The sequence below is a fragment of the Dama dama genome, chromosome 28 (assembly GCF_033118175.1).
Source record: "Dama dama isolate Ldn47 chromosome 28, ASM3311817v1, whole genome shotgun sequence".
Lineage (NCBI taxonomy): Eukaryota > Metazoa > Chordata > Mammalia > Artiodactyla > Cervidae > Dama > Dama dama.
The window spans coordinates 38,211,884-38,229,912 of NC_083708.1; the positions used below are offsets into that span (position 1 = coordinate 38,211,884).

Genomic DNA, 18,029 nt, shown 5'->3' on the forward strand with positions numbered 1-18,029 from the left:
GACAGCACAGTATTTTCATAAACAATGACAATATCTATAGTTACACTACATTATTATAAAGCTGTCAGTTGGAAAACCAGAGAGCCAAGGACATAAATCAAGACATTCTTTTGCACACCATTTAAATACGGAGTGCTGGGTAAGATGAGCTTTGTATCTCTCCTACAGAGTAAAATACATCAGCTTGGTGATGGCATTTTCACTGCTGCTGGAACCTTCTTCACTTCTAATTTTCACTTTAGTAACAGATGGTTCAAATTGTTGAAGTTTGACAACTGAGTAAGTGCAGTGTAAATCAGTAAGATATCAAGTATGTGTGGGAAAAGTACTCAAAGAAGAGACACTGATGCAGCAACCTGGAATCGCTAGAGAAGGCTTTCTTCAGAAGGCAGAATTTGAACTAGAGGAAAAGAAGGTCAGTCCACTGTTCAACACTTGGAATTTATCCCACATCTCCCCTTGTTCCTCTGTCTGCTCTGAAAGTTCAGCAGCTTCTGATCAGTGGGTTAAATAATGAAACTGAACAGAAGATATGAGAGCATTATATGTAGTAAGGTAAAGATCCCTTCAAGACAGTTTGTTTTAGGCAGGGGTGGGGATGGAGGACAAACAGAGAGAAAAAGAACTAGGTCACCACGTAAAGTACATTTTATAATTTTTATTTCTCAGTGGTCAAAAAAGTTTGAGCAACATTGTTTGCTGTAAGTAGGTGTGTGTATATGAATTTTGTCTACCAAACGAGGTAACAAGTTACGTGAGTTCTTTTCTCTCTAGTTCTCTCTCTCCACCAAAGCCTGAGTGTTAATACTTCAGCAAACGCTAAGGTCACTGACTGACAATGGGTACCTGGAGGCTTCTGGACCATGCAGGGATCTGATGAGGCAGTGAGAACACAATACTGTATTAGAGATAAAGGAACTAAAAGTAAATGATCTCACAGAATTACCTAAGTAGAATCTTATCCCAAACAAAACTGGTTTTTTATTTCTTTAAAAAACAACTTTAGAAGACAAGAACAAAGACAACTTTAAAGGTGGAATATTTATTTTCGAATGAGAAGTAAAAACAATTGTGTAGAATCCAAATAAAATGTCTAAGGTGAAAGAAAGAGGCTCACTTTAGAGCCGAGGAAGGGCTATGTGTGTGGAGAGTGAGGGTAAAACCAAGGATTCTGTTGATCCTGAATATTTAAAAATAAACAGTGTGGGGCTTCCCTGGTGGTCCAGTGACTAAGGACTCTGAGTTTTCACAGAGGGGCCTGGGTTCAATCCCTGGTTGGGAAGCTAAGCTTCCTCATGCTGTGTGGTGTGGCCAAAATAAAGATTAAAGAAACAAAAAATAAATAAGTAAACAGGGCAATGGCCAATGAACACATGAAAAGATGCTCAAGATCATTAATTAACAAAGAAATGCAAATTAAAACTACTATGAGGTATCTCCTCCCAGCAGTCAGGATGGCCAGCATCAGAAAATCTACCAACAATAAATGCTGGAGAGGATGTGGAGAAAAGGGAACCCTCCTATACTGTTGGTGGGAATGTGAACTTACACAGCCATTAGCGAGAATAATATGAAAAAACTAGGAATAAATCTACCATATGACCCAGCAACTCCACTACTGGGCATATACCCTGAGAAAATCGTAATCAAAAATGACACGTGGACCCCAATGTTCACAGCAGCACTGTTTACGATAGCCAGGACATGGGAACAACCGAGATGTCCACTGACAGATGAATGAATAAGGAAGATGTGGTATATATACACAGTGGAATATTACTCGGCCATAAAAAGAACTAATTCAAGTCAGTTCTAGTGAGGTAGATGAGCCTAGAGTAATACAGAGTGAAGGAAGTCAGAAAGAGAAAAACAAATAAAGTATATTAGCCATATATATGGAATCTAGAAAAATGATATCGATGAACCTATTTTCAGGGAAGGAATGGAGACACAAATGTAGAGAATGGACTCGTGGACACAGTGGGGGAGGGAGAGAGTGGGATGGATGGAGAAAGGAGCATCAGCGTACATAAACTGTTAGGTGTATGGACAGCTGGTGAGAAGCTGCTGCGTGCTACAGGGAGCCCAGTCTTGCGCTCTGTGATGACCTGGAGGGATGGGATGGGGGTGGGGGTAGGGAGGCTAGAGAGGAAGGGGATCTAAGTATAATCATGGCTGTTCTGCATTGTTGTGTAGCAGAAACCAATGCAACACTGCAAAAAAAAAAAAAAAAAAAAGCCCTTTTTTTTAAATTAAAAAAGAAAAAAAAGAAACAGGGCAAGCAATATAAGTTTGGTTTTTTTTCCCCTAGTAACTACAATAATGCTTTTCAACTAGAGCTTGAAGATAGCTAGGGAAGAGAAAGGGACAGGAAATGAAGATAAACCACAAAAGTAGACAGAGGATGGGAATCATCTAAGGGCTTTCCTGTTAAGTGCTGCCTGTTAGCCAGAGCTACCCATTTAACCAGTGTTTCTCTATCTGGGGATTAGCCTGACAATGAAAGAGGATTTACAGGTTAAATAGGAGCTGGAGGGAGAGGTGCTTCCACGGTAACTGTGCCCATCAGCTCTCTGCAGTTAGCTCCTCTGCAGTGCTTCTAATAGACACACGGAACAATGTATTGATAGGAATTTTTATTTTAAGCTGCATTTGATCACTTCATTTTGTCATGATCTTTTTAAATTTCAGCACTGTTCTTTCCCCCTCCCCCATTCCCCAAAAAAAGTCCAGGCAGGAATTCTCTACCTAGGTTGAAATAAACAGCAAAGTCTAGATCTCATTAATAAAAATATTTCACATCAAGCATATGAACAACCATTTCAAAATATCATCTCTTGTATGCTTTGGAACTCAGAATGAGTTGATCTTAAATTAAGGCCATTGCTTTAGACAACTTCACTGCTAGAATTTGAGTTCTTCGGGATTTTTTTGTGAATGGAATAAAACAAAAAGGAGAAATATTTTTTCTTGGCTCCAGGGAACACATGTACCCTGACTGGCATCTCACTCTTGAGGCACTGCAAGCAAAAGCATTCAAATTTACAAGCTCTGATTTACAAGCTGTGGACAGTGCATAAGTCACACGGCTTCAAGTTTTAAGCACTGAAAAGGAGGACTTTTTTTTTCCTTGTAAACAGCAAACTTTCTGAAAGGAAATCTGGAAGAGAGCTCACAGATTTTGAAAAGCAACGTGAAGAAACCAAGTCCTTACCTTACAAAAGAACTTGATAAGAGTCCAGCAAATCCAACAGCAGCGCCCATGACAGCTGTTTTCCGACAACCAAACATGTCTGTGAAGACGCTGACGATCGGGCAGCAGAAGAAAATCATCCCCATGGAGATAGAACTAACCCATGCTGCAAGAGAGGGGGAGACGGGCAACATTATGACACGGGGAATTCTAGTTGTTCTTATCTCACAGAATGTAAGATATAGTGAGAAAAGTGCCAGCGCAGGAAAGATACTACTCAGAGGGACAAATGGGGGAAGTTAGAATAAGTAGCAAATCTGAATCATAGATCAAAGTGTTGGCAAGTACTCATTATAATTAGCAAAGCAATTACTTGTGTTTAGTGCAACTTCTGAAAAAAGTTTGTATCCTTAAATAAATCAAACATTCTCCTGGGACCTAATCTCTATCCTGATAACTATGGTTTTAAGCAACTTCTAATCTGTGGAAAGAAATCTGTCTTAAAAAATTGAAATATATTTAGGAACCCATGCCTAGGTGATCAAACTGCAAAGAAATGATGACCACCGACCTCAACAGTGGTGAAACTTGAAGAAAAGGAGTTATAATCATATGAACACAGTAGTTAAGAATCAAACATCTGCCTAGAGTCTGGGCTTTGTGCTTTTGTTAAAGGAATCAAATCCACACAGGCAATTTATTGACCTAGATAGTAGTTACTGTATATTCACATTATTCATAAAACCATACACATATTTATCTTCTTTTTTGAAGGTATGTCATCATTCACAATAGAAAAGATTTAAGAATCAGGTCATAATTTCCTGTTCTGATACTGTAAAGACAAAAACAAAAGGAAAGCAAAAGAGAGACATACTGAGTACAAATGATCATAAATTTGTGCCAAAGAAATGAGTGATCTTGTAAGACACTGAGTCTGTAAATTCTTAAAAAGTATAATGAACTAGTGAGCCCTAAGTGAACATGAGCTATAAAACAAACAAATCCTTCAAGTCCCCAGCTCTGGAACTATCCAACAAATTCTTGGGCAAATCATTTCCTCTGAGTCTGTTTTCTCACCTTGAGAGGGGATTGAACACAGATCTTTCCAGAATTATTAAAGATTAGAGAAAATGTGTCTAAACCTCCACATCTAGCAGAGTGCTTAATATTGCAGAGGTTTAACAACAACAAATTTGTCTTATAAAATGAAATGATCTCCAGCATTCCACCCAGCTCTGACAGTCTACCAGTAAACCACTCTATTTCCTTAGCAAAGGAAGTTAAGTCCAGACAGACCCTGTACAAATGACTATTTGCTAATAATGGTATCCAAACAGAGCTTCACCAGACTAACAATTTCATTTAATTCTTTGCCTTCTTACATTTTATTTTTAAATTATGTATATTTTATCAGCCATGATTTCTTTCCTTTCTTTCCTTACCAGAAAGGAGACAAAACACAATGAAGAGACTGAACAAACAATGCAGGCTTAGCTTAGGTGTTGGTGGGAGGGATTCAGAAGTGGACAGGAGAGAGGTGATGGGCCAGATATTAGCACAACCATAGCCCCGGATGCACCCGCTCAAGAAGTGTGACTTTTTCAGTCCATGTTATATAAAAATGTTACTGATTTTTAACCATTTAATCTCATTCCAAAAAAATTTAGTCATCTATCATGTTGCTGAAACAATCTAAACCAGTCTAGTCAGACTAGAAGAACAGCATCCTAACCTTTATTTTTGGAAGAAGGTACTTGACAAGTGAAATGCCAACACTAAACAGGAAATCACCTTAAGAAATTCAGGAGCAAATATTCATATTGCACTAATGTTCAAAGAAGTCAAGGCATGTTTCAAAAAGAAAAACAAGTCTTTATGTGTTATCTAGGTATTGGTCTACCATAACAGCAAATGTGAAAATTTTTACAGAATCTTATGTCCACTGAACAAGCACTAAGTGCAGGATATAATCAAATACAACTTTACTTTTGTCTCGACTATCGTCTTAAAATGCACGCGTGGAGAAAATGTTCCCCTGCCACTCACTGCATGAGCACTTCAGCAAGCCCACCTGATCCTTGTAGCCAGGGCTGAGTAACAAAAAGGCCTCAGTTGCTTTAGGTTACAAACTAACCTTCACTAGGAAATCAAATCTTTTTTCCTCCGGAGGAGAGGAAGATCAGCTTGGTCTCTTTTCCCTGGCCCTTCTTCCCCTCCCTAGCTATTGCTCTCTCCAAAGTGGGCGGGCGTGAGACAGAGGGCTGCTCGGAGACGAGGCAAGGAGACTCCGACTTAACAGGTCCTGCCAAAAGGCCCGAATGGTGATGCCTGAAGAGGACGCTTTCCCTCAGATGCACTTCCATGGGTTCCTGCTAGGCTCACCTCAGACTTCCTTCTGGCTACGGCTCCACAGACAAGGACAGTTCACTCTCCTCCTGGCTTTCTGGCTGGCACTTAAAAGACTCACTGTTGGAGCCTCGTTGCCCTTCTAGACAGTTTATTTGGGCAGGGATCAAAACAGCTCCTCTCTCCTCCACTCAGCCTGCCGCGGCTCTGCAGGAAATATTCATGTTTCCTCTGCCCTGACAAACACTGGAGTGTGGGCAAATTCCACACGGCCCCCCTCTTGCTGTGGAAGCAGTCGGCCAGCTGCAGTTCTCTCCTTGTTGGATTTCTCATGGGATTCAGGCCTCAGTCCTCTGTATCCCCTAACTGAAGAGAATTCTTTAAACCTCTAAGTGGTCCCTCGAAAGCTCCTCTCACTAGGTTATCAAGTGCGAGAGTGTGTACCCCAACTTCTCCCATGAGGGGTGGGTGGAAGGAAGCCACAGCATAATTTCATCAAAGAATCTTCACAAAATGCTCTTCCTTGACCCATAAATATCCTTCTTCTGGGTTTCAGAGCCTCTAACTGGTCCTTGAACTATCCCACTCTTGAATTTCACACTTCTGTACCTTAATGCCTCAGCTAAATTCCCAACATCTTTTTTTTTTTTTTGGCCACACTGCGCAGCTTGAGGGATCTTAGTTCCTCTGCAATGGAGGCAGGGGAATCCTAACCACTGCACTAGCAGGGAACTCAAGAAATTCTCTTTTTAGAAAATTTTTATTGGCGTATAGTTGATTTATAATGTTGTGTTAGTTTTGGACATATAGCAAAGTGAATCAGTTATACATATACATATATTCACTTTTTTTTTTTAAGATTCTTTTCCCATATAGGCCATCAGAGAATATTGAGTAGAGGTCTCTGGGCTATGCAGATTCTTATTAGTTATCTATTTATATACAGCAGTGTATAAATGCCAATCCCAATCTTCCGATTTATCCCCCCATCCCCTCGTAATTGTAAGTTTGTTTTCTACATCCATGACTCTATTTCTGCTTCATAAATAAGTTCATTTATACCCTTCTTTTATATTCCACATATAAGTGATATCATATGGTATTTGTCTCTCTGTGTATAACTTACTTCACTCAGGATAATAATCTCTAGGCAAATCCATGTCACTGCAAATGACATTATTTCACTCTTTTTATGGCTGAGTAACATTGCATTGTATATATGTACCATATCTTCTTTAACCATTTCTCTGTTGATGGGCATTTACGGTGCTTCCATGCCCTGGCTATTGTAAATAGTGCTGCAATGAATACTGTGGTGCATGTATCTTTTTCTATTTATGGTTTTCTCTGGGTATATGCCCAGGAGTGCGATTGTTGGGTCATATGGTAGTTCTATTTTTAGCTTTTTAAGGAACCCCCATATAACACACTGTTCTCCATAGTGGGTGTACCAATTTACCTTCCCACCAACAGTGTAGGAGAGTTCCCTTTTCTACATGCTCTCTAGCATTTACTGTTTATAGATTTTTGATGATGGCCATTCTGACTGGTGTGAGGTGATACCTCATTGTAGTTCTGATTTGCATTTCTCTAATAGTGATGTTGAGCATCTTTTCATGTACTTTCTGGCTATCCATATGTCTTTTTTGGAGAAATGTCTATATAGATAGTCTGCCCATTTTTTAATTGGGTTTTTTTTTTTTTTTATATTCAGCTACAAGAGCTGTTTGCATATTTTGGAGATGAATCCCTTGTCAGTCGCTTTGTTTGAAATATTTTCTCCCATTCTGAGGGCTGTCTTACTGTTTTGTTTATGGTTTCCTTTGCTATGCAGAAGCTTTTAAGTTTAATTAGATTCCACTTGTTTATTTTTACTTTTATTTTCATTATTCTGGGAGGTAGATCAAAAAAGATCCTGTCAAAGAGTGTTCTATGTTCTTCTCTAAGAGTTCTATCGTATCCAGGCTTACATTTAGGTCTTTAATCCATTTTGAGCTTATTTTTGTGTGTGGTATTAGGAAGTGTTTTAATTTCATTCTTTTACATGTAGCTGTCCTGTTTTCCCAGCACCACGTACTGAAGAGACCGTCTTTTTTCCATTGTATATTCCTGCCTCTGTCATAGATTACGTGACCAAAAATATGAATTCTTGAATGAATCTATTACTTGACACTGTTTTTGTAAAATTTTAACACGGCATAACAAAGAATCCAAGGTTTTACAGATTATGCTATACACCATAAAAATAAAAGAGCCTGTTGTTCTCTTCTGACCCTTCCAAGTCTGACTATGATCACTATTAATGACAGAAGCTGAGAAACTGAAAGACACAGTCACTCTATCCAGCATGGTAAATTTTGTTTAAAAAATACAAACTAGCCCTAACCCCTCCATGTAATTTGATCAAACATCCACACAGGGCTTCCTAATACTGTTGAAGAGCAAATATTTTCCAGTGGAAGAGATACTATTTAAAATGTGGAATAACAACATTCCAAGTAAAAGTGCCTATTATGTACACTCTTGGCACTATCATAGGCTCCTGAGAATATTAAAACAACTAAAATATTTTTCTACCTTCCAATAATTTCCATCTAGTAATATACATATGGAAATAGAGGTCCAACCAGAACACCATATAGAATGTGCTAAATGTCTTAAGAGATATAGATTTCAAAAAATGTATAATAAAGAAGGGATTAAAAATCTGAAAATTTACCAGCGCAGAATCCCTAATCAGCAAAGCTTGTTACATACTACTGTATCTTCTCATTTGCAATACTGTTTTTAAAATGTATGTAGATTATGTTAGTAATAAAATTCAGATATTTTAAAATGCTAATGACTTCATAGTAGACCTCTTTGGCATTAATAGTATTTCTCAATGAATTGTACTTTTATATATTTACTGTTGTTGTAGAGTGGCATACCTATGTATGTAATGAATTGATTTTGAGGTTGTTGGCACTTCTATAGGATTCAAGTTAGCTATTACATAAAGTCCATTTTCCCTTAAAAAAAAAAAAAAAAACAATAAAGAAAGAAAGACTTTAGAATGTGTTTGTATACTCTTATTTGAATATGTGTGTTTGATTTTAACAGAGAGAAACATCCAAAAAAGAGACCAGGTAGCAAAGTCTTTTTTATAAAGTAACAATCAATGTGGTTAGCATAAATACAAATTCAATTCAAATTCTGTGTAACTGTTAACAGTTATAGTAAGGCAACCATAAAAGTACAAATTAAATACAAATTTTGAAAAACAATAAATTATAAACTATATATATATATATATAACTATATATATATAATATATCATTATGCTGCTGCTGCTGCTAAGTCACTTCAGTCGTGTCCGACTCTGTGCGACCCCATAGGCGACAGCCCACAGGCTCCCCCCATCCTTGGGATTCTCCAGGCAAGAACACTAGTGTGGGTTGCCATTTCCTTCTTCAATGCAGGAAAGTGAAAAATGAAAGTGAAGTCGCTCAGTCATATCCAACTCTTCGCAACCCCATGGACTGTAGCCTACCAGGCTCCTCCATCCATGGGATTTTCCAAGCAAGAGTACTGGAGTGGGGTGCCATTGCCTTCTCCAGTATATAATTATAGTATATATTAAATATAATATATATTATAGTATATATTATAACTATTAAATATATAACTTAATATTATATATATATATATATATATATATATAAAAGTAACAATCAGCTTTCCAGTTTCCGCATCCAGACTCTCCTTGTTTACTATTCCATACTAAGAACAAATCCTCATCTCTCAGCATGGCCAAAGGAAAATACATGTCACTCCAAAGAAGTGGTTAGGTTTAATATTTAAAAAGAGTTTCCTGCATATTAAGTAAAACAAAAATGTTATAATTATATGGATGTAAATGACTACAAGGACAAAATGTTTACAATTGAAAACACCCAAAGGGAAGACTTACTGTAGTTAGTTGAAGGCTGATAAATACTCTTTCACCCTGTTTTGAGAGCTCCAACCCCCATTTCCACTTGATCTTGGCCTTTTTCATGACAGCTTTGCTCTATAATAGAACATTGGTCTAACAGCCTCAAATAAACATCTAAATACTATTTAACAAAGTTCCAATGACTTTTGGAGTGTGGTATTGTCTGGCAACTACACAAAACTTCAGAAACGAGTAAACTGTACTTGATTTGACCATTTTATTGCCAATCAAAAGGTTACTTGGGAGCTAAATTTCACTTAGGAGTGGTTTTGAAGTTATTTGCTATCAACTTCTGTTAATCGCAGCAGAGTGAAGTGGTCAAGTAAGTCCTCTTACAGATAATAACTGTGTTGGGGAAAAAAACTTATTTAAACACACTGGGAAATATTTTAAAACAGACAGAAGTTGGAGGAGAGTTTTCTTCCCTGGTGGCTCAGACCGAAAAGAACTTGCCTGTGATGTGGGAGACCAGGTTCAATCCTTGGGTTGGGAAGATTCCCTAAAGAAGGAAATGAAAACCCACTCCGGTATTCTTGCCTGGAAAATCCCATGGATAGGGAAGCCTAGCGGGCTACAGTCCATGGCGTCTCAAAGAGTTGGACACGACTGAGTGACTAACACCTTCTTTTCCCTTTTACACTTGGAGAAGCTGAATCTGGAAGAAATAGAAATTACCAGTTTGTGGGCCTTCTTGAAGATCAACAAACTATGCAGATGCTGGGTGGACTAGTAAGGGGCCAGACTAAAGAAAAGCAACAGCTGGAGGGGGAAAAAAAAAAAAAGCAACAGTTGGAAACTGTATGAACTGAACAGAGATATCAGCTGCTACATACCACAGATAGACAGACTTTGCAGTTTGAGTGCAGGCAAAGTAACTGCCTCCTAGGAATAAAAACTCAATAATACCTGGACAAACACAATGGAATCAGAGTTGTTTCAAATATTATCTACAATGTTCAAGTATTCAACCTAAAATTACCAGACATGCAAAAAAACAGGTAATAAATATAAACTGACACTGAATGGACTCAGATGTTGAATTCAGAAAACAAAAACTATAAAATGTCTGTTATAATTATGTTAGAAGTATTGATATTAATGGATAATAATTTAAAAGTAAAATACAGAATTACTGAGTGAAGAGATAGGGAATCTCAACAGTGAAATGTAAACCACAAGAAAACAGAAATTTTAGGGGTGAAAAGTACAATAGCTGGAAAAAATGCATTATGATAGGCTCATACATAAGAACGAATCTGGGACTTTGAAGACAAAGATTACCTAATACAAGAAAAGAGAAAAATAATACTGAAGGAGAATGAACAAAGTCTCAGAGATCTTAGAATGGACATCTAGGAGATTTCCACTACAAGAAATCTTAGAGAAAGTTCCACAGACTGAAGGGCAAAGACACCAGTTGACAACTTAGGTCCAAAGGAAGGACCGGAACATACAGACACACACAGCGCACTGCTTTCTCATATTTCTTTATGAGACACACGACTATTTAAAGCAAAAATTGTGACCATGTGTGTGCAGCAGTGCTTAGCTGCTTCAGTCGTGTCTGACTCTGTGACCCCACAGACTGCAGCCCGCCAGGCTCCTCCATCCACAGAATTTTCCAGTCAAGAATACTGTGGGTTGCCATTTCCTCCTCCAGGGGATCATCCTGACCCAGGGATCGAACCCACATCTCCTGTGGCTTCTGCATTGGCAGGCAGATTCTTTACCACTGAGCCACCTGGGACAGATGTATTATAATACATCTATAATACATATATGATACATATATTATATCTGATAATATCACTAAAGATGGAAGTAAATGAAGTTACACTACTACAAGATTCCTATATTTTATCTGAAGCAATTCCATATCAACTTAAAATACATTGAGATATATGTTGCAATCCCTAAAGATAGCACTTTTTTAAAAATGCAGAAATACAGCTTGAAAGCAAATAGAGAAATTAAAACTGATTACTAAGAACTACTTGATTAATGTAAAGGAAGGCAGAAGGGAAAGAAGAACAAGAGGCAGATGAGACAAATAAAACCAAACAGCAAAACGTCAGACCTAAATATGACTATATCAGTAATGATACTAAAGAAAAATAAAGACTCCAAGCAAATGGCAAAGACTATCTAACTGGATTTAAAAAAAAAAAAAATCAAGAATCACTTATATCCTGTTTAAAGAGATGCACTTTAAATACAAATACACAAATAACTTAGGAATAAAAAAGATGGGAAAAGATATGCCATGAATTAATAACCCCAAGAAGACTGGAATGGCTGCACTAATACCAGACAAAACAGACTTCAAGGCAAGTAGTTTTACTAGAAATAAAGAGGAATTCTAATGATAAAAGTCTCAACACATCAGGAAGATATAACAATGACAAACCTATATACACCTAATATAACAGAGCTTCAGAAACACAAGAAGGAAATTTGATCTCTACTTTACAACATATTTTTACTTACCTCAAAATGAATCATAAAAATGAAATTTGAAACTGAAAAGTATAAAACTTGTAGGAAAAAACATTGGAGAAAACCATTGTGACCTCAGGTTAGGCAAAGATTTCTTAGACACAACATCAAAAACATAATCCACAGAAAAAACTTCACTTCAGCAAAATTAAGAATTACTATTTGAAAGGCACTTCTAAGAGAATGAAAAGGCAAACCATGAACTGGGAGGAAAGACTGGCAAGTTATATATCTTACAGAAAAAAAAAAAAAACCTGCACCCAGATTATAAAAAGAATTCTCAAAACTCAATAAAAACCAAGCAACCCAATTTAAAAATAGGTAAAAAAGATCTGAACAATCTCTTCACAAAAGATATACAAATGGAAAATATTCATTTTTGAAAGGATGCTCAACATCATTACCCATGAGGAAAATATAAATTAGAACAATGAAAAAACCACACACACCTATTCAAATGGCTAAAATGGCTAATCATACCAAGTGTTGGTAAGGATGTTAGGATGTCATACACTGCTACTGGGAATTTAAAACTGACAACCATTTTGGAAAACTGAGTAGGAATTTTTTTCAGCTAAATACATCCCTATTACATGATCCAGCCATTCCACTCCCAGGTATTTACCTAAGAGAAACAAGAGCATACGTCCATACAAAACTTATGTACAGATGGTTATACTTGTCTTATTTCTAATAGTGAAAAACTGCAAAGAGTCCAACTCTTCAGAAATAAAGTGACTGGATAAACAAATTATGGTATGTTCATATAATGGAACATGCGTGCATATGAGCTTAGCCACTGCAGTGGTGTCCAACTCTTGGCAGCCCCACAGACTAGAGCCCACCAGGCTCCTCTGTCCATGGAGATTCTCCAGGCAAGCATACTGGAGCAGGTTGCCACACCCTCCTCCAGGGGATCTTCCCCACCCAGGGATCGAACCCTCATCTCTTATGTCTCCTGCATTGGCAGGCAGGTTCTTTACCACTAGTATCACCTGAGAAGCCCATATAATGGAATACTACTACCCAGCAAAATACCAGGAGTGAACTACTGATAAATACAACAACATGGATGAATACCAAAATACTCATACACGGTGAAAAAAAAGACGAAAAAGGAATATATAAAGCATGATTCCATTTATTAAAAATTTCCTAAAAATATAAGCCAATATACAGGACAGGAAGCATATCAGTGTTCACCTCGTTGTGGAGAGGGATACAGAGGGAGGGATTGTCAAAGACACAAAGAAAGCTGAGTGTGATGGACATGTTCATTATCTGGACTGTGGTGGTTGTGTCTCACTGGTGTATACATATGACAAAACTCATCAAATTACCTACTTTATTTCATGTAATACAGCTTATTCATGTCAATTATACGATAATGTTGCTTTTAAAAAAGTAAGAGAAACCCTGTATTTATATGAGATGGTAGACGTTCACTAAACTTAACTGTGATCATCAGTTCATGATGTATGTAAGTCAAATCATTATTCTGTATAATCTTATAACTGACATACAACACTACATCTCAATAAAACTGGAAGGACAAAATACAAACCTATATGGAGGTTTTCAACAACAATAACAAAAATAGATGTCATAAAAAACAAACACACAAAACTGACAGAACTAAAGGGAGAACCAGACAAATCCACAGTCACAGTTGTATATTTAAGCACATCACTCTCAGTAATTAATAGAACAGGAAGACCAAAATATAAACGTCTGGATGACAGCATCAAGCAGCTTAACTGACATTTACAGAACACTATATCCAACACCAACTGCAGAAAGCTGTTTGCTCTGCCAGCAAAATTTTTAATCACTGATGAGGGTAGAGTGGGGTGGGGAAAGATGGAAGGAGAACTAACACACACAAAATGCCACTTAATCCATGGGTAGTGCCTGTGTAAAACTGTCATCAGATTCTCAGGCAACACTGTGAGGTATTATGTTCATTTTAAAGACAGGGAAAAAACAGATTAGAGGTATTCAGCAACTTGCCAAGGTTATTTATGCAACTCTGGTGAGATTCCAGGTGGAAAAGGGAATAAGAAAACATGCCCAAAGTTCTTCATTAAAAAACATCCACCAGACTTCCCTGGTGCGCAGTGGGTAAGAACCCGCCTGCCATCGCAGGGGACACGGGTTCGATCCCTGGTCTGGGAAGATTCCACATGCCGTGGAACAGCTAAGCTCACGCACAACTTCTGAGCCCACGCTGTAGAGCCCATAAGCTGCAACTACTGAAGCCTGCACGCTCTAGGGCCCAGGAGCCACAACTAATGAGCCCCTATGCCGCAACTGCGGAAGGCCGCTTGCCGTAGAGCCAGCAAACCCAGCCACTGAACCTGCGCGCTGCAGCTACTGGAGCCTGTGCTCCGCAACAAGAGAAGCCACCACATTGGGAAGCCCACCCACCACAACAAAGAGTAGCCCCCCAACTAGAGAAAGCCCGTGGTGCACAGTAACAAAGACCCAGTGCACCCAAAATAAATGTTAAAAAAAAATCCAGCAGAGAAAAAGGAACCCTCCACACTGTTGGTGGGCATGTAAATTGGGGCAGCCACGGTGGAGAACTGTATTGCCGCTGTTCGGTCGCTAAGTCGTATCCGACTCTTTGCAACCCCATGGACTGCAGCACACCAGGCTTCCCTGTCCTTCATTATCTCCCAGAGTTTGCTCCAACTCATGTCCATTGAGGTGGTGATGCCATCCAACCATCTCATCCTGTCACCTCGTTCTGCTCCTACCCTAAACCAGAACAGTATGGATGTTCCTTAACAAATGAAAAACAGAGTTGCCATATAATCCAGCAATCTCACTCCTGGCATATATCTGGAAAAACAAAAACTCTAATTGGAAAATGCACCCCAATGTTCACTACAGCACTATTTACAATAGCCAAGACATGGAAGCAATCTAAGTGTCCACTGACAGATGGATAATTAAAAAGATGTGTTGTCTATACACACAATGGAATGCTATTTGGCCATAAAAAATGAAATAATGCCATTTGCAGCAACACGGATAGACCTAGAGATTATCATACTAAGTGAAGTAAGTCAGAAAGAGAAAGACAAATGTTAAATACCGTAAGATATCTCTTATGTGTGGAGTCTAAAGTATGATACAAACAAATTTATTTATAAAACAGAAATACAGACATAGAAAACAAACATGGCTATAAAATGGGAAATGGGGTAGGGGAGGGATAAATTAGGAGTTTGGGATTATCAGGTAAAAACTACTATATATAAAATAAACAATAAGGTCCTACTATACAACCCAGAGAACTTTATTCAATATCCTGTAATAAACCATAATGAAAAACAATATGAACTATATATACTTGAATATATATATATATCTGAATCACTTCACTGTACACCAGAAACTAATACCTTGTATACTTTGATTTTTAAAACTATTAATTAAATAGCAGAGAAATGAAAGAACATGAAAGCAATATAAAAGATTAACAAAACTAAAAGCTGGTTCTTTGGAAAGATACACACAATTGACAAAACTTTAGCTAGACTAACCAAAAAAAAAAGACAGGACTCAAATGAGTAATATTGTAAATATATATGTACAGCATGGTAACTATCAGTTAACAGTACTATATTGTTTACTTGGAAGTTGCTATGAGCATAAATCCTAAAATGCTTACCACAAAAATAAAGTTGCAACCATGTGAGGTGATAGAAGTGTTAACCTATTTGCGGTAATCATTTCACACTATGTATGTATATAAAATAAACACACTGTACACCTCAAAAAAAAAAAAAAAACCCACCAGGTACCATACTTGATGCCGATAAAAACCTATCCCACTCTGGAGAAGCTCACTGTCTAACTTAATTACATTATGGTTTTCTCCAGATATATGACCAGGAGTAGGACTGCAGGATCATATGGTAGCTCTATTTTTAGTTTTTTCAGGAACTGCCACACTGTTCTCCCTAGTTGCTGTACTAATTTACATTCCCAGCAACAGTGTAGGAGCATTCCCTTTTCTCCACACCCTCTCCAGCAATTATTCTTTGCAGACTTTTTGATGATGGCCGTTCTGACTGGTGTGAAGTGATACCTCCTTGTAGCTTGGATAAAAATCTTTCTCTCTTGCTCACAGCACTAAAGGAAAGAAAGAACTGTCTTAGCCAAATCAAAATTATCTCTGCCATTCTGTTTAATTTCAAAATCAGATGGCTATTGAAAGGACAACAGTGAAAAAAGTAGACAGGTAACCAAGTAAGGCCTAAACTGGGTGCGATGAGATGAGCTAGAGCCCCGTAACAGGGACCCCTGCCCCTGGTCCCCCCCATCAAACAGCACTGATACAGCGAGACTCATAACCCTGAACAGTCTTCCTTGTTCAGGCTTCAGAGAAGCACATCTCCACGCCTGCTGTCCTATGTCCAGGAAGCGAAAGGAGATTTCACCTAAACGTCATGAAGTAAGCTGTGGGTGTACCACTGCCAAACTCAGACTGGCACCAGAGAGGCCTTGGATGCCTGCAGAAGAGGGCCAGGAGAGGCACTCAGCTAAGAGGTACGAGAAAAGCAAAATCCTTCCTCCTAGAGAGCCCCAACACAATCGATTCTTTCATAATGAAGCTGTACTTCAAAGCAGTGTTGAGTGTTCATTTCCTGTGCCATTCATGGTTCTGGTGTACTAAGCATGGTTGTCATAACTATTGGTGAATACACACACACATCGGGGAATCTGTAATATGAATGACACGTGACTCTGCTTACACTGGGAATTAACAGACACTGAACGCTAGAACATTTCTGATTTTATTAAACTATTTCATAAGATTTTAACAAATTTCAAAAATAAATCAAATTCAGCTATAAAGTTTGTATTTCAAAATTAAAATTCTTGATAATTCTGTATTTTGCCTTTTGATTTTTTTTCTCTCGTGTAACAATTTCAAAGAGATATAATTCACACACCATAAAATTAGATCTCTTATAAAAGTCAGTGGCGTTCAGTATATTCACAACGTTATGCAACCATTATCATCCAATTACAGACCATTTTCCTCACCCCAAACAGAAACCCTGTACACACCAGCAGTCACTCCAATTTCTTCTTCCCCAGAGCCCCTGGTGACTACTAATCTGCTTTCCATCTTTATAGAATTGCCTATGCCATTATTCTTGTCTGCAGAATTCCACCAACAGAGGAGCCTGAAGGGCCACAGTCCATAGGGTTGCAAAGAGTCAGACACGGCTGAGAAATTTTTCACCATTCTGGACGTAAGGGATTACCAGGTGGCGCGAGTGGTAAAGGATCTGCCTGTCAATGCAGGAGACTTAAGAGATGCAGGTTGGATCACTGGGTCAGGAAGAGCCCCGGGAGGAGGGCATGGCAATCCACTCCAGTATTCTTGCCTGGAGAATTCCAGGGACAGAGGAGCCTGGCAGGCTATGGTCCATAGGGTCGCAGAGTCAGATAAGATTCAAGCAACTTAGCACGCACACATTCTGGATGTAAAACATGTTTCCTTTTTTTTTTTATCTTTTAATTGAAAGATAATTGTTTTACAGAATTTTGCTGTTTTCTGTCAAACCTCAACCTGAACCAGCCATAGGTATACATGTATCCCCTCCCTTCTGAACCTCCCTCCCGTCTCCCTCCCCATCCCACCCCTCTAGGCTGATACAGAGCCCTGTTTGAGTTTCCTGAGACATACACCAAATTCCCATTGGCTGTCTATTTTACATATGGTGATGTAAGTTTCCAAGTTACTCTCAACATACATCTCACCCTCTCCTTCCCTCTCTCCACGTCCATAAGTCTATTCTCTGTGTCTCTTTCTCCATTCATGCTTCCATTTTTGTCTAGCTTCTTTCATTTAGTATGTTTTCAAAGTTCATCCAATTTGCAAAATATGTTAGTACTTTGTTCCTTTTTGTGACTGAGTAATATTTCATTTACGAATATACCACGTCATTTATCCATTCATTCACTGATGGACACTTAGATTGTTTCCTCTTT

At 38.3% G+C, this 18,029-nt stretch overlaps 1 protein-coding gene across 1 annotated transcript in view; it reads right to left on the bottom strand.

The window, feature by feature from the left end:
* Window positions 1–18,029, bottom strand: part of SLC16A10 (solute carrier family 16 member 10) — a 115,980-nt gene that overhangs the window by 44,406 nt on the left and 53,545 nt on the right. Inside the window, exon 2 of the mRNA XM_061131469.1 lies at window positions 3,215–3,359. Within this exon, the coding sequence (XP_060987452.1) occupies window positions 3,215–3,359 (145 nt within the window). The remainder of the gene's footprint in view (window positions 1–3,214; window positions 3,360–18,029) is intronic.